This window comes from Orbicella franksi, chromosome 2 (genome assembly GCF_964199315.1).
Source record: "Orbicella franksi chromosome 2, jaOrbFran1.1, whole genome shotgun sequence".
NCBI classification, from domain to species: Eukaryota; Metazoa; Cnidaria; class Anthozoa; order Scleractinia; family Merulinidae; genus Orbicella; species Orbicella franksi.
Window position 1 is genome coordinate 19,007,824 of NC_138146.1, and position 27,217 is coordinate 19,035,040.

General features: G+C 39.5%; 1 protein-coding gene across 5 annotated transcripts; it reads right to left on the reverse strand.

Annotated features, from left to right (window-relative positions):
* Positions 1-387: 387 nt before the first annotated feature.
* On the reverse strand, positions 388-26,574 carry LOC145478454 (fibroblast growth factor receptor 4-like). 5 transcript variants are annotated; one of them, XM_081456489.1, is made up of 15 exons: positions 26,418-26,574; positions 16,335-16,531; positions 10,322-10,603; positions 9,879-9,914; positions 8,848-9,144; positions 7,969-8,346; positions 6,552-7,100; positions 5,979-6,089; positions 5,580-5,743; positions 5,069-5,191; positions 4,285-4,355; positions 3,997-4,037; positions 3,635-3,731; positions 3,296-3,401; positions 388-2,301 (listed from the first exon to the last, which is right to left on the reverse strand). In XM_081456489.1, exons 2-15 carry the CDS (start codon positions 16,408-16,410, stop codon positions 1,957-1,959), a joined length of 2,676 nt encoding a protein of 891 aa, XP_081312615.1. In that variant the 5' UTR covers positions 16,411-16,531; positions 26,418-26,574; the 3' UTR covers positions 388-1,956. The 5 variants fall into 5 exon arrangements, with proteins under 5 accessions (XP_081312615.1, XP_081312614.1, XP_081312613.1 ...); XM_081456488.1 differs by lacking the exon at positions 26,418-26,574 and adding an exon at positions 21,550-21,924; XM_081456487.1 differs by lacking the exon at positions 26,418-26,574 and adding an exon at positions 19,254-19,800.
* Positions 26,575-27,217: the final 643 nt, after the last annotated feature.

The following is a 27,217-nucleotide window of genomic DNA, read 5'->3' on the forward strand; positions in this document are numbered from 1 at the left end:
AATACCCGTATTTGTGTTGTCTTCTTCAATGACGCTAAAACACCACGAGCATCGATCGAACAACAATGAAACACCATTACCCATAATACCTTTCGACATTGTGTTGCACGCTTTCTAGAAACAGCTGTATACGCACCAGAACTCACTCAAGCTTCACTTAGAGTGTGAATAAAACAATTTGAAATTCAAGGCTTGTACTACGGAAATTGGGAGATTCATGACCAACGTTTCCACTACAGTAGTAGTGCGGGTGCTAAAGTTCTCTACGCCCCTGAGCGCCAGCGCTACAGGGACATAGATCTAGCTAACGGTCTAAAATTCAGTTACAACAATGCAGATGTATGTGTACATGAACATATACGAAATAGAAGTTATCACTAAACAAACCTCTTCTTGCAAAGTGAATGAAGAGAAGGTATGTAAGAGTAGCGGTGAACAATCAGTTCAGGGTGACCCTTCAAAAACAGCAAATTCCAACTAGAAGGACTCCCTCGGAAACACTGTAGACCTGTCCATCAAATGTTTGGTTGGTGATTGTCAGAAACGGGAAAAGACTTGGTATTGTGCATGAGCTTTTGCTTCCCATGTCACTGGTGGTCACGTGATTCTGATCTGATCCCGTCTCACGTGCGCCAAACTGACAGGTGGAAGGGGATTGGCTGAAAGTAACCCTGTGGCTTGTTTCCTTTTTATTTAACCTTCTTGACTCCAAAGAACCCTTTCTTCCCAAACTAGGCTCTCGCCCGCCAGGTCATTTTTCTCAAATTCTTCGATCTGACATTAATAAAACTGTTTGGCTGTCAGTGAGAATAAACATGGACTTGAAGCTGATAAGATTAAGGTACGCACATATGGTGCAACTCTGTGCGTTGAACTACATGTAAATTTTCCTCTGGGTATAACAAAGTAGATATGTCCACTAACGTTGCGGGAAATTTCGTGGCACAACCGCACAATCATCATTTATTTCACGGTTTCTGGTTATTCAATTTTCTGAAATCGGTACAGAATGTGTGCTGATTGAGAGGAATCGGTAGTAGTAAAATGGAGTGAAGAAATAGGTGTGAACACAGGGGAGTGGTGGGAGTAAGCGAAATCTTTTCTTTCCATTGTTGTTCTCTTTGGCTGTGATTGATGTATTCATGTGAAAATTCCAGTATAACACGAAAAGAATTTTTATCTTTCCCGACCTCTAATCATCAGCCATTTAATCATGTTTACTGTACCAAAAAAACAAATGCTTGTCTATAAAAGTAAATTTATTTAATATATTCGATATAATAGATCTATTTGTCAGTGCTTATTCTCCTTATTTGTAGAAGAAAGACACTAATGTTTCAGCCCTCTGTACAAAAGCATCAGTTATTTCTTCTTTTCAGCTTTTCCTTCGCCTTTTGCAGACTCCACATTTTAAAAGCACTTTAACCATCTCTCAAGTAACTCGGTATAATGTTTTTCCAACACTGCAGAAATAGGCCATTTCTGAGTTACCTTTTGCCTCTATTTCAAAACGAGTCTTCTTGCAAAACCTTTCATATGAAAATTAGTTTGATTTGCATGAAAATGAAGCTGTAGGCCAAACGCATTTTCATGTGAATGGTTTCGCACGTAGACTCGTTTTGATACTGCGGCTTAAGGCGACTCGGAAATGGGCAATTGATTAACATTTCTGCGTTAGTTAGAAGAATGTTTTTCGTTTTAACTCGGTTTATTATCGTAGTTGACTAATTTTCAGTATATTTTCGAACAATATCTATGCTGGCTTGTTGTACAGTACATCACTGAGAGGATCTTCTCGGATAGTCTTCGTGTTACAGTCCTTGAATACTTTGTTTCCATATTTGTGCACAACCCGCAAAATACTTGTGCGAGAACCATAGATCAGGATCGCGTGACTGTGATTATTCGCGTGACTCCGGTTCGCGTGACTCCACAATTACTTCATACCACTTGCGTTCACACGTCGCTGTGTATGGGTGAACGATAAGTAACGACACGCGTTTGTTTTTTATCGCCTTCCATGTCAGAACTCGACTTAGGAAGCGCGCATGTTGTGTCCTTATGATGTCCATTTTGAGTTAATGGTATTGTCGTGTCCAGGTTCTCTGATTCTTTTGTCCGAGCTGGAAGTTCATTCTCACGCGATTCCAAGATATCGTTGGTATTGTCAACGAACACATTGTCAATATCTCTGTCATCATTGTCTGTGTCATGTTCAGTTCCTAATGAATTTCGTGGCGTTGAAGGCGGTTCTGAAGACGTGGGTGTTTGTGGTTCCAATGCATCCAGATCAAGATATTCCTGGAAAATAATTTAAACAAAATCGGGTTAGTTTCTGTAAAATAAATCGCAACTCTTATTGAGTTAGAGAAACAATCCTAGCCTTTTACCGTCTGTCCATCTGTTTTTTCACGTTTGCCTTCCTGTACGCGCCCAGTAGTCCCTTCCTACATCGACCAGTCTTTACAGATCATATACGCGCACGCTATCTTAGAGATACACAATTATCGTCTTGTAAGACATACTGGTTTAACTCCAGACAACACTCGTGAAACACTTGGAACAGCGTGGAAGTGAGTGCAATATTAATTCTCTTCGTTGACTGATTGATCGATCCAATTGACTGATTTATTGATTGTCTAATCGACTGATTAAAACTCGCAGCTACTTCCAGTAATTTCGCGCTGCTTTCGCGTATAGCAATTTTCTATTAAAACAATTTATAACAAATTTCTCTTAACCGTTTTCTAGGACATACATCTAGGCGGGTGATGTGAATGACGTCGATGCAAAAAAGTGTAACTCCCTACTCCACTCAAACAAACACTCAACTCGCAATCCCCTACATTGATCCGATGGGGAGCTACCGCTGGAAATGGCAGCTTCACCGTCAAACTAGCTAGGGCGGTTAATTTTTAGTGGAACCCCGTTAATCCGGTCACTAACGGGCCACTAAAGTCTAACCGTATTAAAGGGGTGGGCGTATTAAAGGGGTTCTGTAAATAAGAGAATGCCCTACTGAGCTTTGGCCGTAATAACGAGGTGGTCGTATTAACGGGGTGGCTGTAAGGCGGGCTTCCTCTGTACCTTAATCAGCTTCAAGGTCACAAATAGCGAATGTTTCACTTGTCTGCCGACGCAGACAAAAAATAATAATTTTGTTCATTTATTGAAAATGAAGGCACGGTAAACACTTTGACGCAAAACCAGAAGAAACAGTAAGAGAAATAAATGAAATAGAGTGTAGTAGGAAGAACTTGAAAAGGGATCATGTGGAGTAATATCTAACCCTCACCTTGTCTGACAGGGACACCAACATGGCGTCGAATTCCTGAACTAGCTCTTCAAACGTTGGCCTCCGTGTCGGCGAATCTTGCCAGCATTTTATCATAATTTCGTACCTAAGAGAAACGAAGGAAACATTACATTTCCCATTTTAATTAGGACAAACTCTACACGAGTTGAGTTTGTCCTAATTAAAGTTTGTACGAGACAATCCACTTCTATGAAAGTTTGATAGTCTGCTGACTCTAAGATGTAAATACACTTGCGTCTGGACGTTTCGCAGTAACTGGACCAACATAAAGATAAAATATATGGAAAACCACACAGTTACAACTTTATGACTACTTACATATTTTCAGGACAGTTTAATGGTTGTTCCATTCTGAATCCAGATTTTAAAAGTTCGAATAGGCTCTCCAAAGGTACGCCAGGATAGGGTGACCCACCTAATGACACAAAACCAAATCTATTAATCAACGGGAAATGACAATTTCTCAAAACTAGTCTCTGAACAAATCTTGTGGAACTGGTTGGGAGAATATGTTGAAATATCAAGACAATTCCCATCCGTTAAAGGTCTATTTTCCTTCGTAGTTAATGGATGTTATAACGTGTACCCAAGTCATTTTGTAGTCTTATGAATCATTACCAGATTAGCTTTCGCTCGAGGCAATCATATGAAGTAAAGATTAAAGATCGACTTAAACTTACCGAAAGTAACTATTTCCCATACAAGAATTCCAAAGGCCCACCTAAACGAACAAAAGAATACAAAAAAGGCATTATTAACTATGGAAACAACATTTAGATTAAGAATAGCTTCTTTTAACTTTATTGTAGAGTCTTGGCGCAGCGCACAATTTGAGAAAATTTTACAAAAAGACATGCTTTATCAAACATTTTTAATTGCATCAGTAAGAATAGCTATTAGTGAGGCATGTGAATGACAGAATGTTGGACTACAGCTTTGGTATTGAGTAGGGTTCCAAGTTCACTTACACATCACTCTGAGTTGTGTAGACGCGATCAAAAAGAGCTTCAAGAGCCATCCACTTCACTGGAAGACGACCCTGATAAGGAGATAATAAGACATACATTAATTGTTGCAGTTGAGCCTCTGCTGCTCAACATGTAAAGGGTGCATTGAGTGCTGGTCATGAGATTACAGAATCTCTTGATATAGTCTCTAGCATGGGGACAACTCTCGAAAGGGAACAATGAACCGTGCAATCAGCCACCTTCATACACATTATCTAAAGTCCTCTAAGGGGACACTTCACGTAAGAGGGACATCCAATCTTACTCCAAACACTCACGCCTCCATTAACATCTCCCCCCACTGAGTCGTGGCAAGAAGCGCACGCAAACACGTCATTACTAGCCTTTTGCGAAGAATCAGAAAGAATTGCAAGTCTTAGTCCTACAGGTAACTGTATGATTCACCTTTTCAATTTCATTCTCCCTCTTAGAATCCACACAAAGCTCCTAATTAGTTTTACTAAGGCGAAGGTCAAACGTCGAACTTCACATGAGACCAACTAAGCTGAGCGAATTAAGTTCATGATTAAGTTCGACGTTTGACTCAACTGAGTTCGTCCGACTGAATTTAGATCGTCCAAGACGGATAGAACGTGTTGGTCGATCTGAATTCGAATCAAGTTCGACGTTGGACCTAACGGTCAAGCTTTACCTATTTGGATCGACTCAAATTGCAATTTAATTCGTCTCATGTGAAGTTCGAAGTGTGATCTGGGTCTAAAGGTCTACATCCCTTGCTACTTACATCTGTTGTTTTCCTGTAGTAATCGACTTGATGCACGTCCCGTGCCAGACCAAAGTCTGCAATCTTCATGGTATTATCATCTCCAACCAAAATGTTTCTGGCCGCAAGATCGCGATGAATGCACTGAGTAATTAAGACAAAAATCAAAATGTAAATCTGTAAATGTAACTCAAAGAAAATAAATCTTGAATATCATCGCCAAACACAAACAAATGCAACATAGTGTAATTCGTGTTCTTTGGTAGCCAAATAGACGGACCCGGCTAACCTGTTTACATCCTCATTGCCACCAAATTCAGATCACGTGAAGATTCATTTGGGAGGTTTACAATTGTGCAATTTTCCACTCGCAACTGATCGCATGGGAGTATGTACAAACTGAACAACCGTAACCTCCCAAAAGAAAACGGCATCCCATGATGGGTGGCAACAAGGATTTAAACACGTTAGCCGAATCTGTCTACGACCTTTTCTGCACGCAAAAAAAAATGTTATCATCAGTTTTACGTACCTTCTTCGAAGAAAGGTACTCCATTCCTCTCGCAACCTGATAGGCGAAAGATACTAGATCCTTGAGAGTAAGAGTTGTCGTGTATTCCCTAGTCGGCCTTCTGTCTTTCAAAAATTGCCTCAAGTTACCATTTGGCGCGTACTCGACAACAACAAACAGCGGCCCTAGAAAAAAATTGGAGATAAACTGATGAAGCTCTTTGCACAACAATTAGTGGAAAAGCAAGAGGGATAAAGTGGGAAAGACAAATTGTCAGGGCGACTGAATGTACTTAATAATTCATTGCTCTATTTTTTCTCAGTTGCCATATCAAATTTTAGGGGAAATATTTCCACACGTACACTTCGATGGGGGAAAAAACTGCCACCAGGTTTAATTTGCTTTTAGAAATCAACTAACCTCCCTGCGTGCAGGCTCCTATGAGATTGATAATGTTCTTGTGTTTTCCAATAGTTTTCATCACTTCCATTTCTGAGACAAGATCTGCAAGTTCGTGATCTGTGGCGTCCTCTGAAATAAATCCATGAATTAACATTTAAGTTTCCAACGTGAAATATCAATTTTCCTCTCTGATTGGGACATAAGAACATTTTTACAGTGTTAATAGCGAAACTAAAGTGGTACATCGAAATAATGAAAATATCCAGTCTGTCCGTCAGTCGATCTGTATCTCTGACAATCCGTCGATCAGTCAGACAGTTAGACAGACAGAAAACCCATTCCTGTACGTCTGTAATTGACTACGTCTTTTTACTCGCCAAAACAAGAATTAAACAAACTTGTTTGTTGCGCGCTTTGTGTGCTCACTACTTTGGACAAGGAATGGGATTTCCATAAGATGTTTCGCTTAAGATTGTTACTTTTTTCAGCGGTATGTAAAGCGGAACTTCGTTATATCCTTCTTCATTAGGCCAGGATCTGGAGGAATCTTCACCAGGGATGGCAAAACATGAAAATATGAACAAATCTTACCTTTTAGCATTTTCACTGCAACTTCGAATCTGTAACTAGGCATGTTAGGTAATCCTATGGCTTCAGCCTTCATGACCTTGCCAAAAGCACCTTCTCCGAGAAGCCCTGACAAAATAATGTGTTCTCTGTCAATTTCCCATTTTTCGTCCAATGGCATGTCTACTTCTGACACCTGCGTAAGATTGGAACCCAGTCTAGAACGCAGACTCCGCTGACGTAACAGAGGAACCGTGGATCCGTAAGAAGAAGAGGAACCTATCGATGGCGCATGCGTCCTATATTGGACTGCGGGCTCGTTTGGTTTAGCGCTGGTAACGACGCCATATCCAGCTCCTTTCGCAAACTGTAGCTTGCGACGGCAGTAGAACATGACCGCTCCAAGAATCAGTACAACCACAACGGCAGCAGCTACGAACAGCACAATATAAATAGTCTTTTTTGGCGCTGACAAGGCACTGACTCCTACTGTTCTAACGTAGTTCTTGTTGGGGGGATGGGTGACATTGCTTAAAGCGTTGTCTGTGATCACCGGTGGCGACGTTGTTGTTTCTGAATCACAAGAAAAACTTAGTAATCAGTACTAAATGGAATTCTTAGTGACAGTACATTGATTGATTGATTGATTGGTTGATTTAGTGACTGACTGACTGACTGACTGACTGATTGATTGATGGTTGCTTTATCGATTGATCCATTCATTTAATAAAAAACTGCATGTATGTATATGCAGTTGTATACAGTCAGTCAGTCAATCAGTCGGTCTGTCCGTCCGTCCGTCCGTTAGTCAGTCAGTCAGTCAGCCAGTCACTCAATTAATTCATGACGTTTCCGCTCCTCACTTCCTCCCCCTGCTTCCCTACCTCCCCTCTCCCTCACTTTCCCCTCCCCTCTCTCCCTCTTTCCCTTCCTCCCTCCCCCCCCCTCCCCTCCTTGGACCTTCCTTCCTTCACTCATTTATTTGTTTTGACCACTACTTGGATCTGTTGTTAGGCCCGAGTTCAAATTGTCGGCCACACTTGTAAATATCCAACTGGTTTACCTCTAGCCAGTTAGGATTCTTAACAATGTTATGTTCAATTTGAATCATTTGTTTCAGTTTTTTGCTCGGCCCCACTAGCCTTTGTGCTATAAACACTGCTGAGGGTAAATAAAGGTTGTGTTATTATTATTAATAACTTATTAACCAAGCGTGAGGTCTTCACGGGAAAATCTCAGACCGAGGTTTGAGATTTTCTCATTAAGACCGAACATTCGAGGTTAATACGTTGTTTATTATATGGCTTTTTGCTTTGTTTTTGAAGACCCGTAATCAGCCCGTGGGCATCATGGGGGAAAAATGCCCTACACTTAGCCAATCAGAGTGCGCGTTATATCGGCTGCAAGAACAAGCCATATAATAAATTATTATTGCTCTCACCTGGCCGATCACGAACAATGATGTAGGCCAGCTCCACGGCGTAACCCACAGCATTTCCCACGATGCAAGTGTATTTTCCTTCGTCCTTCTTTGTTACATTAACCAAAGTCAGCTTCACTCCATGGAAATCAAACTTATTGTTGGTTGGTGGCAAAACTAAATGTTCGTTTGGATCTTGTACGTTCTGTTTAATTACTTCGTAGTGTGGATGTTCGATTGTACTGTTGGTCGTACCGTTTGAAGGAGATGAATGCCATCGCAGCCACTGGAAATGAGGCATAGAATCACTTAACGCTTTGCACAACAATGTGGCGTTTTCGCCCTCATAAACTGTGACGTTATCCATCGGCAAGACCACTGGCTCAGCACGAGCTCGTTCTAAAAGAGAAGAGGGGATTACCGTTAATAAAAAATACATAGTTAACTGAACTGAATACGGACAAAAATGTGGGGAAGGATTACTGGAGTGATTGCGACTGACTGACTGACTGACTGACTGACTGACTGACTGACTGACTGATGGACCGATGGACTGACTGACTGATGGACTGACTGACTAACTTGCTGACTTACTGACTGACTGACTGATGGAGTAAGTGTGTGACAGATTGAATAACTTACTGAATTACTGGATGAATAATGATTACTGTCTGACTTGCTGGTTGAGCTCACGTATGAAGGATCGTGACTTCAATTTTTTAGACAAAGTCTCATAGTTTTAACTTTTAGCTTAAGGGAAATCCACGTGAACGAGTTTGTTGATGACACTGACCACCGTAGAGACTTGATGAAGCATCGAAATAAGGATTGTGATCAGAAGATTTAAGATAAACATCTCTTTCCTACAATTCTAATGCTACGACTGTCAGTTGAATTTACCGTGAACATCCACAAAATAAGTATGGTTGATCCATCCATACGCGTTGCTCACATTACAGGTGTACTTCCCAGTGTCAGTCGGTACTAAGTCCTTCATGTTTAGCAAGAGAGTAAACCGACCCAAGTAGATTCTGCTTCCACCTTTTCTCTCCAGAAACCGCGCCCCGTCTTTATACCATTTCACGGTAGGACGGGGGTGCCCATCAGCAGAACAGTCTAGCTTCACTGAATTGCCGACTGGTAATGCGAGTAGGCTGCGCGATAGTTTATCCGCTGGTACCGTGAATTTTGGAGCAGCTGACAAGCAGAGAATAACCACAATTAGTAGAATTCTACTGCAGTAGAACCCCCCCCCCACCCCCTCCCCTTACGGCCACCCCGTTCATACGGTCACCTTGTTATTACGGCCAGTTTATTCTAGCCCAAACCAAAGCTTAGTCAGTCATTTTCGTATTTAAAAAACCAATTCAATACGGCCACCTCTTTAATACAGGTAGATATTTGTGGCCCGTTGGTGACCGGATTAACGAGGTTTCACTGTAGTACGTTTTTTTTTTTTCTACTGTAGTATACTGATGCAAATGCTGCATTCAGGTTGGCTGAGCTACCACACAATACCAGTCATCTGTAGTAAGCAGAAATCTTGCGCTCATTATCTAATAGTTAATTGGAAAACAATGTCCATTGTGAATCCGTGAATTTTTATGGTTAGGACTATAGAACAATTAGACTACGAGCCCAAGTGCAGGATTCGAAGGAAAATGCTATAATAATGTCTACAGACTGTGAACCTAAATACCAAAGAAGAAACAATTTAAATTCGGATTTCAAATGGCCCTCCTAATGGGATTGAAACATTATGACTCACAACATTTGCCATCCGTGATGCAAGCTCCCTTAATAGTTGAAATCAATATAAATTTTCACTGAGTAAGGTATGCTAACCTGGTTCCGCTACTTCACTACTACGGTATCATACATGTAATTATCACAATATAGTTGGCTTAAAACTGAGAGAACCTTCATCTTACCAGGCGTTGAATTTCGATTTGGGTCTTTCGTTGGACCTTAAAGAAAAAAAGAAAAAAAAAAAGACGGAATAAAGTTAATAGAACTGACTGTATGGATTGAGCCTCTTCTGACTATCTGACTAATTACTTATGAAGGCTGGGGAAAAATAAGCAAACAACAGAAACCTTGGGATACGATGCAGAAGTACGCATGCGTTGTTCTACTTACTACTGAAATTCAGTTCAATACTGAACCCTTGTTAATCCGATCACTGAAGCTTGGTTTTCATATATATATAAACACTGAAAAGCGCAAGTTCAAAGACGTTTTTAGCTAACGCCCATGAACTAGAAAACGACTGACTGAGCTTTACTTCTGGCGAGAGGGAAGTGATTGTATTGACGAGAAGGTCATATGTTAAATAGCTAGTCGCAAGTTTCTTCTGTATCTAATGTTAGCTTACTTCCGACAAAAAGCTGCATTGTGTAGGTGTTTCTTCCGCAGTTATTCTCAGCTACACACGTGTAGAATCCAGCATCGTCTTTTTGAACGCTCTTTATCTTTAAGTATTTGTTCAATTTGAGTCTCATCCGCGGATGGTCTGATGGACTAATTGTCTTGTTATTCATTAGCCAAGACGTAATTACGCCATTTTCTTTAACCTGGCAAGTAAGTCGAACATCCTTTCCTGCGATGACGTCAACAATCTTTTTCTCGTTTCCCCTCTTGTTGCGGATGTTAGGAACTGAAAGAAAAGCGGAATAATTCTTATCAACCAAGCGCTCGATATTTTTGGACGCAAAGTGCGGCAATCTTTTTGCCGCATTGGCAACAGGGTCATCGTTTCTGCTTTATATATCTCTTAACTTTAGTTGAGATTTTGTAAAGAAAGTAAACTTCTTGCATTTTCTCTCGTTTGCGTTCGTCTGTCTATCTATTCACAAACTTCAGGGAGTTGCAAGTTTGCACTTATGCAAATGACTGTTTGATTGCTGAAGTAAAATCTGACGTTAAAGATGGGCTCAGACCCCAACCACCTGTTTTTATGTGGTCAGCAGAGTGCTTTTCTGATCTTTGTTCCCAGTCTCTTGTAAATTCAACATGGTGGTGTCTCTGACCGCACGAGGGTCAAACCCGACGGCAAATAAACGTTGCAAGCTCTCAAAATGAATAAAAAAAGATCGTAATATCTTCAGGGTTTTCGATATTACAGTTAATCTACGGGTTTTACTATGTAACTTGTGAGAGATGATCAGTTCCCTTTTAATTCATTATTTGTTTAAAAAATATTTCAATAACCTTGGCTCTGAATTTATTGCGTGATAAATTAAGAGAATTTGGTCTCAATCACTGCCGTAAATCTGTGTTTTGACATCTTGTTAGCACAAAATGCTTGTAAGTTTATTATAAAAATGCTATTAAATAGCTGGAGAAGCTTAACCTTGACCTAAAATTTTTAATAAGATAAAGTCAGACAACTCTTTCGTAAGTACTATGAGAAACTCGTAATTATGCTTAAAGCGCGGCACCCGCTATCGTGAATTCAAAGAAGCTTGATCTAAATAACCTTAAAATATCTCCGACAAATGAATCTAAGAATTTATAGTTACATCCTTTTGGACGTATCAGTTAAGTATCACCTGACGCAAACATCGAAGTCCAAAAAATAATAACACTTATGAAGTAGTCCATTGTAAATCGCCGAAATACGCGACCCTAAAACAAATTACCGATGAAGTTTTGATACTAGCTTTGTTGCTGGAATTGCTTGTAACTTTTAATTTCAAGCAAAAAATAGGGTGAAAACACAATCAGGCTCAATCTCTTGAAAGAGCAGAGGTGGCAAGGGGGTACTATAAGCAGGAAATTCCGCTTTTGAGACACAGCACTCCAGATGACATAACATCAATAAGGGAATGGACACAGTTTTTCCGTCTAAGATATTTAATGTGAAATTTTATAGTCAGGCAATCCTTAGGAACTCTGGCGCGTTCACTGCTCAAGCCTTAATAATCTTTTTTCCTGTTTCGTACAAAAAAAAACAGGAATTGCGGTTTCAATGGCTCTGCTCGCCTAATATCAAAATTGCTTTGACGCGAAACGTAAGTCTATATTTGGTCTTCACCCTCTCTCTTTCTCTCTCTCGTGATCGTGGGTTAATAGTCTTTCTTGACCGCAATGGAAGAAAGAAATTCCAACATAAACAAAGACGCCAAGAGATCATCTGTCGATTTTAATGCTGTAAAGAAATTAACTGAAGGGATAACGCCTAGAGACGAAAGATATCGGCATTTAAAATCTTCATTTAGATCTTTCTTTTTAATTTTTTTTTCTCGCTTTTCAGTGGAACGAAGAAACATCTTACATGATTGAATTTTTTAATTGAAAGGCAATATACGCTCTCATGAGCAATACCTCTTAGTGCGGAAAGCTAATATATTAAATATAGTTCTGATAGTTATCGTTATAATCACACAAATATGTTGTAAGACATACAATCATGAGTTCCGACGTATCTGATTGTAAATTGATTACGAAAGTCCTCAAACATGATTGAAATGTGTAGTTATCGTAATTATGTCAAACGTGGGTTACTTTTTCGGCATACTACAACTGGCAGAAGGAATTCACGAAAATAGCAAAGAATTCAAATCTTTGTTACTGTAAAATCTCTATTCAATATGTTCCCAGATCCTGCCCTCGGGGTTGCCTTTCTTATTTTGTTCAAACTAAAGAACCGCTGGGAATAGAAATCGTAGTGGCGACCGAACTCGATTCGACACCCACAGCTACAGACTTACCGGCGTTTGACCATGTGTTAGGATCAAAGAAAAATGCAAAAGCATCTGGTATTGTTTAGGCTATATTACAATGCATTTACGTGGCAAATCAGAGTAAGACAAAACGATTTTTCAAATCTTCCCAGTCTGTAAACTCAAGATATCCGGTAAGGGATTTTGTTGGTGATTGCGTAAATATGAGGTGTAGTGTAGGCAACTATGCAATGCGCTTTGGACTTTCGATATCCATGCCTTCAGCTGTAAATATTTTCCCGCGAACTTTGACAAACACGACTGCCCGCTTCAGAGCAGATCTGTGGAGTTTTAAATTTGTCAATAAATTTTGATCCGCAAATTTCGAATTTTTAATTTCCACAGGTTGGTTCATTTTCAATATGGCAGATGTTACCATAAAATATTCTTTATATTACACATCTTAGACGGATTAACAAGTGAACAAAAATCAAAACATTGAGCGCCTCGATGCAGTGGGCGCGATCACAACCGCTGGCAAGGAAAATGAATAAAATGATGAGAAATAACTAATAGCCCATTAGAGAGAAAACGTACTAATCGGAATTTTCCTTATCCTTCAGCCTTAGCATTGCACTTTTCACAGAAAAACCATCGTCGGAGACCCAGGGGTAGCTACAATAGTCGACACGACGCCCCTCTCCCATTCTTGATGCAAACTTTCGCCCGAAAATATCGCGTCGCCCGAAATATCACATCGTGCCGACTTGCTGCCCCTGGGTCTCCGGGGATGCAGCAACACATGCAGTGTAGTTTACCTCACATTGTTTAGCGCTTAAAGAGAGCACTTTCGAAACTAAAGAATCAAGGATTAACTAAACAACTATTTTTTAAGGTGTGAAATTTTTTCACGTAGCACAACTTCACCACCGTGCCGAACTGCTGTTGGACCCAATAAACTCTGTCTCGGCAAGTTCCAACTGATTAATTTTGTTTCTGTACAAGATAACAACAATTGAGAACTTGCTGTTTTAGTTTTATATGTCCGTTAAAATCAGCACGTTCGTCAAGATTTTGACCTTGGCTTCGCACTATTGGCTAATTGGGCGTTGCGTTCGGCTGAGCTCCGCTCTATATTGGTCACTGGTCAGAACATGGAAAAACACGAGAGAGTACTTGTCTAACTTTCGTGTTGTAGTCACAAGGTCAAATGCTCATCAGAAATAATTTACTGTTTTTGTATATAGGTAGAATTTAAACAAAATCCAAAATGCTCTAGGGGCTATGCTGAGCTGTGCACTCAACAAGCGTTAAAATAAAGACGAGCCAACAATCCCCGTTTCCACTTGAATGCCTGCGTAATTCTAAACGTTTTCACGTCAAGGAAGGTTTGTTTTAAAAAATATCCTATTTTTGTACAAAGAAACGATATTTTGAGCAAGATCTACGAGCAAATGTTTCCGGACAACGGGTATTGAGGGTCCTAAAAACAGGAATAATATTTCAAACAGGACGCGAAAACGACAAAATCACAAGTGCTTTTCCAGTAATTACGATTTCACGAATACAGAAATAGTAGAATGATTTCAGGTAAAAACAAGAGGTAATGGCTAAGATATCCCCGCCCTTCAAAAAAGAAGGCAAATGTATTTTTTTTGCAGAACTGAAGTAAAAAAGAAGAACCTCTTAACAACTAGCATTTGAATAGATTTAGTCTTGAGCTTTGTTTCAGCTATTTAGCTGTATTTTTACCACAGAGGTTTTTAAAAATGATCGATTTAAAAAAAATGGTCGGCAGCTGTTCACTTCGAGATATATTCAGCGCCTTCTTGGCTACAATTTATCTCCAAAGATAAAAGCTCTCTTGAACCATCAAACGTTGTTTAGAGAGAAAACAACGCTAGAAGGGAACTGTCCATTTAACAATGGGTGGCTAACTGACGAGGAAAATCTTAAATTTATATTAAGACCCAAGACTAAATACACGAGTGGCCAAATCTCTTTTGTAGTGTCGTGAATGTTTCTGTTCTCGTTTTGAATACATGTAGTAGGAGAGAGAATTAAGCCATACGGACAGAAATTGTCCGCTTTTTGACATTTATTGACAAAAGAAAAAGCTGGGAAAACTCGTAACTGCAATGGTCTCGCGTGGGTTGATTGCTATGACGCCATTGTGGCATTTCCTTTGCAAAAGACAATGTGATTACCCAACGAGCATTGTTCCCGGTTTCCACACTGGCAAACAATTAAAGTTTACACGCAACCAGATAGGCAAAGAGTACACTACAAGCACCGAACAACCAAACTCAAAACACTCTCCATTCTGCCCGCTTAAGGTCCTTCTGACTAGAACAAATCAAGGTTCGAATTATCGAATTCTGCAAGTCAAAATAAACGTGGCAACAGATCAGATGGCTATGAACAATGGCTTCACTGTTCCCATCCAAAAAAACCCGAGTAAATATTTGTGGCATCAAATTGATGCCAGTCAAAGGATTTCCTTTCATTTGAGTGACGTTTGGCAATGGAAGCGTAAAGCAAAACATTGCTATCAGAGAGATTTCGAATTGTAATACCAGTATTTAGATAAATTATGACTTTGTGTTGCTTGGTGTCAATTTCCATCGGTGATCTAACCCTTCCATTGTATAACTGATTGGCTCTTAAAATTAATTACGTTCCATCTGGGGTAATTTCGATTCAAAGCGAGCGCTGCCTTTCTCTGTAAATTCGAACAACGTGCAAATTAGAAGTGATCTTGAAGTCATCTGTGTTGTTTATGGACTCGACTTTGGCTCGAGCTCGTTTACCAATAAAGTTTGTAGCTGTACTTTTCGTTTTAAAGCATTATGGTGTTGAAAGCTCCAGTTACAGTTCAAAGGCCTAGGAATATTACACGCTTTACTGCCACTGGCTTGGGTGTTTATTCCGTATTTATTGCTTGGTTTTATATAACTTAAAAGAGAAAGCTTATACATGCAGTTATCTACTGTACCAGAAGTAAGATAGAGCGCCGCAAAACCTGACTAGCTGATAACCATCATGCGTATCTGCACTAAGGAGGTGGAAACCACAATAGCTTTCAATTGTTCGCGAACAATAACAGTGTAATACAATGAAATCAACTCTTGTTTTCAAATTGAGGTATATTTCGTGGTCAAGGTTAAGTTTCAGTAAATTTTTGCTCTTAATTTCCATTAAAACACCGTACTCTAAATCCTGCAGGTCACTTCAGATGACAGCTACTCTTGAAAAACGTCGGCCCGGTACACGGAATTCCAATGAATTAAAACGTTGCAACTAAGCTCGGTACATGGAGACCGCGTTTACAAAAGGTAACAAATTTTAATAGTTCGTCATAAGTGGCGGAAAATATGCGAAAGGATGCCGCAAATTTGTTATTACTGAAAAGCGAAAGGATTTCTGTTGCGTGGATCATGTGAATTACCACACGAGGATGAAACAAAACTTAGGTGCGCAGCAAGTTGTTATTGAAATGAACATATACAAATTGGCGCCGCATAATTGTCGATTTCTAAGGAAATTGGCACCGAGTAGGAATTACACCATGTAGTAATGAACAATAAAGATTACAAATCAATTTCGTCTCGTGGGGTAAAAGTTATACTTGGCGTTGTTGACCGCATTCCTGTATCACGCATTTTCGAGGATTTAGTGAGTCCCGTAAAACGTGGTTAAAAATAAAATGTTGACTCGACTTACCCGGGCAGGACTTCACTTCCTTTGTCATTACGATGAAGATCGAGGCAAAAACCAAGGCTTTTGACCACAGCAGCATCTTAAAGCGAGCGGTTTCCTCCCTTTCTTGATCTTAGCCCTCTTGATTTCTTCCTCAGCGAGGTTAAGTCCAATAACGAAGTCACAATCCAGTGAAATATTCGGCAGCGGCGTTCGTCAATCTGTCATAATGAATATCACAGTGTTAGAAGGACAAATGTTTCGTTCGCAACTCCTGATAGCGAGTCAATTGTAGTAACTAGCTCGCCGCAGTGTTATGAGACATGACTCGCTCACTTCTCTGGAAACACTCATGAATTATGAATGCATCGGCATCTTCAAAATGTCACGTTCCCAGTTATTTACTCTTGGGTTATTGGGCATTAGACATGAGCTAACTTTGTAGTGGCCGAACAATACTTGACGAAGAAAATCGCAGCGTAACTGATCGCGCCCTAGACTTTAACGCGTTGTTGTGTCAAACAGACGGACAACACACAAATCGAGTTGAAGGGAGAAGAGGAAATGAAATACTTCGACTTCCTGCGAAGTCTACTGCTGATAAACAAGACAAAATTAACATACCTGGAAAAACTCTGTTCCTGAACATAGATTACACGGCGCAACAATTCGATTTCCAAAATCGTTTTGCGAATTCTAGGAAGTGTCGAGGGGTAATTTAGGTCGCTTACGAAGTTGTTGATTGTCCACACTTGGACGAATTCAATAATCGACCTCTTAGGTGCAGTCAACTGAACAATGATCACGAATTACCCTCGCATTGACAGCGGTCAGATGCACTCGTGCTGAGATAACACGCCGAGTAACTTCCGGTGACAGAAAACCTCTCCATGCCACCCCTGCGGTGTTTAGTGAATGCGCTGTTCACTTTACTTTGGCTCCCACAGGCTACAACTTTAAAGAATACTAAAGTAGTATAGAGATCCAACAGAGCTAAAGAACATCGTTGAGCGCGAGACATAGGGGTTTTCGTACGCGCAAAAACCGTTTTGGAGTTTGCGAAGTTCCGAGGCGTGGGTACGAGCATGTCCCGAGAGGGCTGCCCCTTTCCAGAAGGTTCGTTCCTGATGCATGACAAGCTCTTGTTTGCAGTTAGTGATGCGCTTAACAACTGCTTACGAATATAGCAGCTTCAGAACAAAAGACTTCGGGCATCTTGATACAAAAAGCTTTTTCAAGAGATCAATTATCCACAACCCATTGTTGTGCAAAAAGCCAAATAGTATATAAAGCCAAGAGGCTCAGAGCTATTAGCCAATGGCGCGCGAGAGATTTAGATCCCTGCAAATCGGACAGCTGCGCCTTCAAGAAAATAAACTTCCCTCTTGCCTTAATTTTACTCCAGTTTTGAGTGAAATCTTGAAAAACTGGACGTGCAAGAGTACGCAATAGTGCAATATCAGTGAAATGCTGTTCACCTGCTGTCGACCGAAAACAAGTTGTTTTGATCCAGTTATCCCCTGGATGGCTCAAATGAGCAACGTAAATCTCTCTAGAAAGTTGCTTTTAATGAAGTGTGATTTAGTTAATTCCTTCTTAATATTCTTGGGTATCATCCAACATAGCATAACTTCAGATCTTAATTTGAATTCCACTTTCTCCAACGTCTATCTCGCCGAGCTCACCGAGTTCGCATCATGTGTGTTTTCATGGAACACTGAGCGGAGTTTCTTTTCCAGCAGATCGCACCAGCTGGCCACCGCTGACAACGGCACAGCTATTAACTGTGATCAGTTGGAATTATTTATAAATTTATAAACGATAAAGACCTTCTTTGTTTTTGCTTCACTTGTTGCTTCGGAGAAAAAACAGAGTCAAGACACCTGCCCCACAGCTAGACATAACACGAGATAAATCTTGAGTGCACACAGTTTGGTGAAAGCTTTTAAGGACATTAAAAGGTTTGTTCAAGACATTCGTGATCGCATGACGCGCGCCCTTGATTAGCTGAATTCCACCTGACCCACCTTGCTTCAGCACTTGCGGAAACACGAACTAGACTACATACCACTAGAGTCTCGCTCAGAGGATTCTACCCAACTTTCCTTGAAATCCACTGAGTCCTGTTCACTGCATAGAGCTACACGTAGGCGCTATTGAGCTTTATTTACGCGCAAAATTGGAGACGTCGGCTGGACCGTCTGCATTTAGTTATATTTACGACTTTTATGCTAAAAAATATATTAAAAAAACATCTACAAATACTGAAATGTTAACCGGCGCGCTTTCATTCCTTTACTTTCTGATTTCAAAAAGGTTTGGCAGCAATGCCAAAAGCTTTTATGTGACTGGAGAAGTTAAAAATAAAACCATGAGAAAAAAAAAAAAAACGAAAAACAATACAATATGGTGCTATCACTTTGAACTGAACTTCGTGCGCTGTCGACAAAATACTGAAAATACGACAAAATACGACGACTGCGAGGGCGGGATTTAACGGAGTTACAAATTATGATAGACCATGATGAAGGCCACGAGAACGGTTGCCAGTAGCAGCTTACATGAGTGCTAAACACTCGAGTGGGATTCGAATGTTTTAAAAGCACTTTCGAGTAGTCTTCCTTGTTCACCGTGCGCTGTTATTCTAGGTAGTCAACAAACGGTAGACATTCCGGCCAATTTTTTTTTTCTGCTTTCTGGTCATATTGCCCCTTGATATTTCAAGAGTCTGTTTACAAGCCATTTGCACGCAAGAAAAAAGAATACAAGATTGTTTTTACAGACTTGTTGCTCGATTAATATGATTCAAATACGTGGGGTCTCCATATCGTGCACCTCAACGCGGCAAGCGTGTTGTTTTTTAGGCCTTTGTTCAATACAACAGCTAGCCGTTTTGACCTCGTGCCAAGAAAGACGATATAAATATACCACAAGAAAATTTACCTGAGGAATGTTGCCTACGAGTAAACCGGCTCCACACTGCTTATCCAAGAGAGTCGGAGTTTGCTCGCAGCATGCAGGCTAGGCGCGCATGGAGTGGTGCATACTTGGCCCGCATAGCTAGTCAGCTAATGCCCTTGTGATTACCATGGGTTCACATTGTGGCTCTGATATCAGAACTGTGATGTGACATCAAACTGATGGATAGAGTAATCAACATTACTCCAATCCTCAAACCGCAAACGGCGAATAGATATTATCGCAAAAGTAACTGAATGCGATACCAGTTCAGAATATTTAAAGTGTTAAATGCACTTCAGTTAAACCTCTTGATATTTATGAAATAATATAACACATTCTAAGAATCGAAAATTCTTAAACATCTAACGAAAGCAACATCGTTAATAAACGAACAGGCTGAGACAAAACTTAGTGATGTTAATCATCGCGGTTAGTGTCTCATTCAGTCATAGAATATCGAATCTTTTTCCTGAAAGAAGTTTTTCATCAGGATATTAAAGTTTACGTACTCTCTTATCACTGATCAACGATGAACAGAAAACCCAAAAACGATCAGCAGACTTATCCCTTTGGGATCCTCTTAAGATAAATGTTCGCTTGATGAATTGAAGACTTTTAATTGCCAATTCTTATCTCTGCACTCTGAAGAATGTGAACATTAACCATTTAAAAACCAATATAATTGCTTTTAAGTACTGTGCACAAAGACAGGTTTCCAATTTTAAACTGGAAAATGCTATAAATATTCTCACCACTGCATGATTTTCGGTATGATCCGTTATGACTTCTTAGCCCCATCCACAAGGCCTGATACGTGTTTTTGTGTGTGCATGAACTATGGACAAAGTACCTATAGCTACTTACGTATTGAACTGAGCTGTGATGCCGGGACACGATTATAGAAGGCTGCAGAAACGCGTGCACAAATACCGATTGGTATTATGGGTAGTAATAATTTATCGTTGCTTGTCACGGAGTTGCAGCAAGAAGGAAGAGGAAGCATGAATACACGCGTTTCTGCTGTTTCCTACTATCACGATAATCAAGCAATAATAAGCCAAAATAATGTCCATTTTAATTGGCACTTACTTAATTATGATCTATTGGAAGACAGACGCATAGATGACGTCATTAACATTCGTTCTTCCTCGCAGCAGCATGGAATCTATTTGTTAAGTAGATCACAATTGCCCATAATACATTTCGACGCTGTCACGTACACACTGAACAACAACATACACAACCTTTCTCAAAACAGCTCAGCTGTATCTAGGATATTAGAGTAACTGAGAACTTTCGGGAGGATTGATAGACAGTTAGCTGCTTGTTCTTGTCAACTGAGAGATCATCACCGCGTTTCTTCAGAGTCACCGACGTTCAAGACTCTATGCGAAATCAGTCAAGTTGGGAGTCTTGGAAAGTTAGGACGAAAATTTTCAAATTCGTCCTTCGTAATCTGTCTTGTTTATCCCTAATCATTCCTAACCATGCTAGCTCTTTTTTGACTTTTTTTTTCATCACTACTTTAGTGTTTATTGTTGAGGGTTTCTTCGATGTTTGGAGGTGACGGTCATTTGCGCATGTACGTAACCGGTGACAGTAAGTTTCCCATTTGAAAGTTAACAAGGCTTGTAAAAAACTTAAATAGAAATGCTAATCATTAATACATAAAACACACTTGAAACGTCCGGAAAAGGTCAAACAAAAGAACTAATCAGCCGTTTAACAAGTTCATAAGCTTACTTCTAAATATACACTGACGTAAACACGATGAGCAAGGGGCGACCACGAATGACACAATATGAGCTAAAAATTATCGTGTGCAGCGCACGTCTACGATCAGTAATCGCGATACGTTCGAGCCTACCTGTTTGAGCTCCTCAAGAATTTTTCATAATAGTACATTTTGTATGGATCACTTAACACTAGCTTCTTATACTGATTGGCTTCTTGGGCTTATCGATTGTAGGCGTAGTTGAGGCAAACTAACAAACTCGCACTCCTGATAGTAATCACTCAATCCGCGGTCTGTCTTTTTGATACAATGGACGATTCTACTCTTTTATAAACTAATAATGCAACGATGGTATCACATAAATGCCTGGTAGTTGATAAAAACTGCAACAGTTTAACCTACAGATCCGACGAAAATCAACCAAATGTTTTCCTGTTCCCGAATGTTTACAACTTCTAATTGAAAAATAGCACGATATTTGTAGCACATGAAGATGAAACTTTGACAGCCCATGAAAGTTATCGCTCCACCTTAATTACTTACGTTCTTAGTTTTGAATCCCGGTGTAGACGACTGCTACCGACGAACCCTTCGTCTGTGCTGTTTATTCACAGTTCACATGCATGAGTGATCAATCTATTTGATGCATTACCATTTGGTTCATAGCATGTTACCTCTAGGTCTTACTGTCTAGTCGTAATATTTGTCGTTAAATGGTTTGTGATTGTAACAATTGCTTAGCAACAACCAGCCAATGATATTATATTTCTCACGAGAGAATATCCGTAAGGTGGTAATTAAAGGACATATTTGGATAAGAACGTAAGCTAGTAATTCACGCTTCACAAAACAAATGATGGAGAAAAATAAAAAGTAATTAAAAAACGGATTTGAAAAATCAAACAGTATACAAACAAAAAAGATAAATTAATTAACATGAAGCAGGATGGGCTTTTTCATCACATCAGTAACGGCTCTGTACTGGTATAGAATTGGTTGCTGGCTGTTCAGACCACCTATGCCACCAACGGCTTTTCTTGCTTCTGTGATTTCTTCTTTTCTTACCCAAAATAAGTCGGGGGGGGCGCGCCCCTCCCCTAGAGCCGCCACTGCTTAGAGAGACCAACGCTACAATTATCATAGCCATATTACTTATACTTTTTTTTGTCATTTTAATAATTTAGTTCTAAGGTCACATCCCGGAAAATTGGCACATAAATCAGCAAAGTATATGTACACTTTGGCATGTTAGACTCATTTATAAAACAACTTGTTCCACAACTTCTTAGTTCATTCACACCATAATAAGATTAAGTAGCGATGTTCTCTGTGGCGCGTACGATAATCAGGCTAATCTATTCACAGAAAGTGTTTGTAAATTAGATATCGACCAGACAGCGTATACTGTACTTAAAAGATCTTAAAAATAAAGAACTTATTCCATTAGCTTCTAATACATGTACTTTAGGCGTCCTGTTAATTGTGAAACGACAGGGTGAAAGCTGAAACAGTTGTAAAGTATTTCATTTTTCCCGTTTTGGACAAGTAATCTTATATTACCACAAACATTGACTGCAAGGTTGTTGTTTTATGTCTTTTATGCATACGCGGCAGTTTAATTAATTCAATCACTTTGTAACTGCTCGATATTATTTAATTTTAGAATGATTCAAGGGAAATTTCTTCCCTAGAAGTTGCAAAAGTGGGAAAACAAGAGAAAACAACAAGACTGATAATCTAGACTTGCTGGCGACAGCCAAATCATTGATATAACAATACGCTGTGCATATCCACTTTATCAACCAGTGTCAACTGTTTCGATGTTTTGTATAACTATGCATCCTCCTTTTTGTGTAAAACAGAAGCTTAAAAATGGTGTGAGAATCAGTGTTATTACATATAAAACTGGCTTGCCCCAGCTCGGCGTGGCGGGTGGCAGAGAGACAATTGAAACGAGGATGTTCCAACAAGGCAAGTGACGTTAACAGGTCATATACATTTTACACCTGAAACTTGGATTCACACAAGAAAGTCCCTTTTACATCGTTTCTAGACAATAGTAACGTTAATCAGAAGCATTTTCTTGCCGGCGAATATCTTTGTTGTTTATTGGTGGTGGCACCGTTCGGTACAGAAGCATGTCTGAAGCGTGTTTGTCACTAAAGGCCAATATATTCTTTACTATTTACGCCGCTATTTTCAACATTAATCAATAGTGAATATTACTTACTAAATATGTAAAACCAAAAGAGTTTGGAAGTGTTAGCTCATGATATTGTTGACAGACGCTTGCTGAGTGCTGCAACTTCAAAAATGTATCCTTTCTCTGACTAGCACTCTTTACGTACATTTTAAATCAGTTGAACAAACGGTTGTCCATAATGCTTAAGATGTTTGATATTCAGTTGTCAGGTTCGTGTAAAACGTTTTTTGACTCTATCCAAGTGTGCGCTCAATATTGCTTTTCCGTTTGCAAATAACGTACTATAAATAACTCTCCGCTTCGTTTCTTTTCTCTTTCAAGGCTTTCCTTAGATCTTCACTTGTTATTCTTTCTTTCTTTAGGAAACAGAATGGTTGTGCAAATTTTCTTGCATTTGACGAGCTATTGCCTTAGCCAACAAAAGAAACTAGCAGGTTTAGATTTTCTTTGAATACATGTTTTAAGTATTGATCTTAAATTACAGAGCAACTAATTAATAGCCTTATTGATCAAAATCTTTCATGTGGACAAACCTTGTCCGCAGGAAGTCAGTTGTTAGCCTGGTGTTTGACAAGCTGTCGGTACGCGTGTGACCGTTGAACACAGTTCTTTTGAGGAAGTTACAGTTGTCCTTCAAAAGCGTCTCATTGTACGCGACAATGTTGAAAGGTACTGTGGATAATGTGGTGTAATGTCGCCCTGATCGAATGTAAGCCAAAGGTTTTCCAGTGTGATAGAGGGAAACAACGCAATCACGAGTATTCATGCTTCACCTTTCCACTGTGAACCTCAACCTAGCAACGACAAGCTATAACTACCCATAATACCAAGCGGCATTGTCGCGTAAGCTTTTACACTTTTGTGGGAAAAACATTTTCAAAACAGCTCTATATCGTGCGATTTGCATTTTTCACATATGATTTATTTATAGTGTATTCACAAGAAAACATTATCTCAATCACTCAACAGTAAGATACAACCGACCTACTTAAAACAGGGTGTCATGCACATATAGCCAAAAGCCCTTTCAATGTAAACATGGACTTGAAACAATTGCAAAAACTACAAAATTACCCGAAAATAGCTCACATGCATGTTGGATTATATTTTAATGCAAACGAGAAATTTTTACCGTGAACAGGGCAAGTTGAACGCGACACAGATGTAACGAATATAAACAACATTACTTGGTTTGTTTTTCATTTCATTTGTTAGGTTGCTTACACTTCATCATTTGCAGTTATTTTTAACTATTCCTACGTTATTTCAGTTAAGGTTAATTTCGTCATTTTTAATTATTACAGTTGTGAGGTCCTTTTTTTTCTTACATATCATTTGCACTGGTAGTTGTTTTTGCCCAAGCTGGTTATTTCCGTCATTTTTGTGGTGAGACTTGTTATTATCTTAAAATTTGTGGGGCCTATGTCCAGTTAAAAGGCTTTTCATGGTAGCTTGTTGTTTTCTATACTATTTAGCCATTACCTGCCTTTTAGCTCAACGGATTGCCACCCATAGCTCTAAGCTGCTAGCCTTTGGCAGTTAGAAATGTTGTGATTAAAAATAAATTCGTTCAAAACTCCGCTACTACTTTAATGGTGTTTGATGGCAACTGGCTCCAAAATGATCAATAGCACATTTTACGATGGAGAGCGGAAGTGCAACTGACGAAGCGCAGGTGGAAAAATCGGAAGAAAAGAAAACTTAAAACAAATGAATCAATATAGCTACAGGCTAGCAAGTTTTTGTCGATTGTCATACCATTTTGAAATCATAAATTATGGGCAAGCTCACCGCCACAAAAATATGGCCATTGGGGTCGTGATAAACCTCTCCAGGTGCCTAGCTATCACGCGCTTACGGAGGGATTTGCTGGCCTTATTTTAGAACGTCTCCACGCAAAGAAATAGACACTGAAATAGATGTAAACAAAATTTATACATTCAGCATCGTCTCTTGATACGTTACAAGACCAAATTCGCTTTAGATCCCCCTTAGACCATAACCGAATCTTCACGACAAATTAAACTCGACTCACTGATGTAGAATTAATTCAGTACAAAGTATAGTTTTATAGAATGCAGATTGCTAACCAAATCATGAATAACTAATCAGGCTAAATTTCGGTTAAAATTGAGAATGTCACTATGGTGTACTGAACAACGCAATACAGAAAGAACCTCAGTGCTAAAAGTAATCTGTTCGATCAGTTCTTTTTGAACTGCATCTGTCCTCCTTTATTGCAAGAACAAAAATCGTTATATTCCTTTTGCTGGATTGCATGTTCTGTGGTCAAAATAATTACATCCAGAGATTATTTGGGCTTAAAACGGGCCATGCCTTGTTCCGTGAAGTAAAGTTAACCGCAAATGTTCTCCATCGATCCGTCATGGCATGACTTGGATCAGCGGACCTTTCTATTACCGGCTGTTAGCTGATATCAAGCGATGTGTAGCCTTAAGCAAGTTGTTAGCACAAAGTAACAGCTCTTTTGAAACTTGCCGCTCAAAAAATAAACGAGTCTTTTTGCTCGCAAATAACGACTAAAAAACCTCGCTTCGTTTTCTGTGAGTATATTTCCTCCGAGCTGTTTGTCGACTGTATTAAATTAAAATTATCCCAGCTTGTATTCGTTTTCTTAAATTATGTTTAAATGATCTGGACATATTTCACGCGTAAATTAAGAGATTTCCCGAAAACACATCACTGCAAAAGCCATCTAGATTAAAGCAATTTAGGGTTCATAACATTGAAGACGAACGAATAGATATATCTATCTTTTCTTGTACATGTGAACCGGCATTTCAACCATACATGTACCGATACATAAATTGGCCGTCTCCACTGAGTACATTAATTTGATGTCAATATGAATACCTGTTGTATCAGCTTATATATGATGATAGGCTCAACCGACCACCTTGAGCGGCATGTTCAGTTTAGGCAAAATGTGAAGCCTTTCAGGCTTCAAGGATAGCATATCTAGTTTAAATTCTAACTGAATATCATGATCGAAGTGGGAAGAGGTCGCGAGAATGTTCAACTGAAGACAATAAAACCTGCAACCACAGTGACTAACAAAATACAGCCTCGCATCAAAAAAATGCTCAAGCGGAATGAGTTCAGTGCTAGGCAATTCTGAAGGGAGGACCAGCAGCCAAGTATATCTATCACCCAAAGGAGCGCACATTATAAAACTCTGAAATCATACCTAGCAAGCCCGGCTTCTCAGCTGTCGTATCCTACATCGACATCTCCAGGCTCCTTCTGGCTAAGAACTTTTATCCTCGTAAACTCAGCATGATCTTCACGCGGATGTCTAGATCTGCTTCGTGTCTGAAACCACTTGTCAACTGGTATGTATTTTAAGTTGACTGAGCAGAAATCACCTGACAATGCTTGAGGAAAAATGGTGCTACTTTAGCGAATATGACTCTTTGTTCAATGACACTAACTGAACTGACACACGAGATAAAGACCTTTTGAAATGCTTTGATGGACTCACTCACGATTGATCGAATGTCGACACGTTTACTTTAATTCAGTTTTCAAACACGCAAGGATTTTAAGAACCATTTATAGTGCTTTTGAAGTCCATTTATTTTTGGTTCACAAATAATATAAATCACGCGAATGTACGCAAAATCCCTCTATCATTTTGCCAGGCTCTTTATGAGAGAGTATGGATGCTGGAAAAGCAAGTTTTTCGGGAAAATGAGCTAAACTTTTACTTACCAGATCACAAGCTAAGTCCAAGGCAAACTGCAGATGTCTCTTTTGTGCTACTCGTACACGGCACCAAGGCACTTATATTCAAATCAGTAGCAAAAATATATTAAAAATACTGAGACCAATCAAATTGCGAGGTTCAACAACAGAAAACGAAAGCTTCAAAGCAATGCCTTCTGGGTAAAATATCTTTATGAAGAAATCGAAGGTGTTGCAATTCAAAACTCCCTGGAATAGTTTAATTCCAGTTTATACCCCATCTGTAAGTCTACATACAGCTTG

Coding starts and splice junctions, on each gene's coding strand:
- LOC145478454 (XM_081456489.1), bottom strand. CDS start 16,410: ATGCTGCTGTGGTCAAAAGCCTTGGTTTTTGCCTCGATCTTCATCGTA. Junction 9,915..10,321: donor AATGCAGCTTTTTGTCGGAA/GTAAGCTAACAT, acceptor TTTTTCTTTAAG/GTCCAACGAAAGACCCAAAT. Junction 3,402..3,634: donor TTAAACTGTCCTGAAAATAT/GTAAGTAGTCAT, acceptor CGTTTCTCTTAG/GTACGAAATTATGATAAAAT.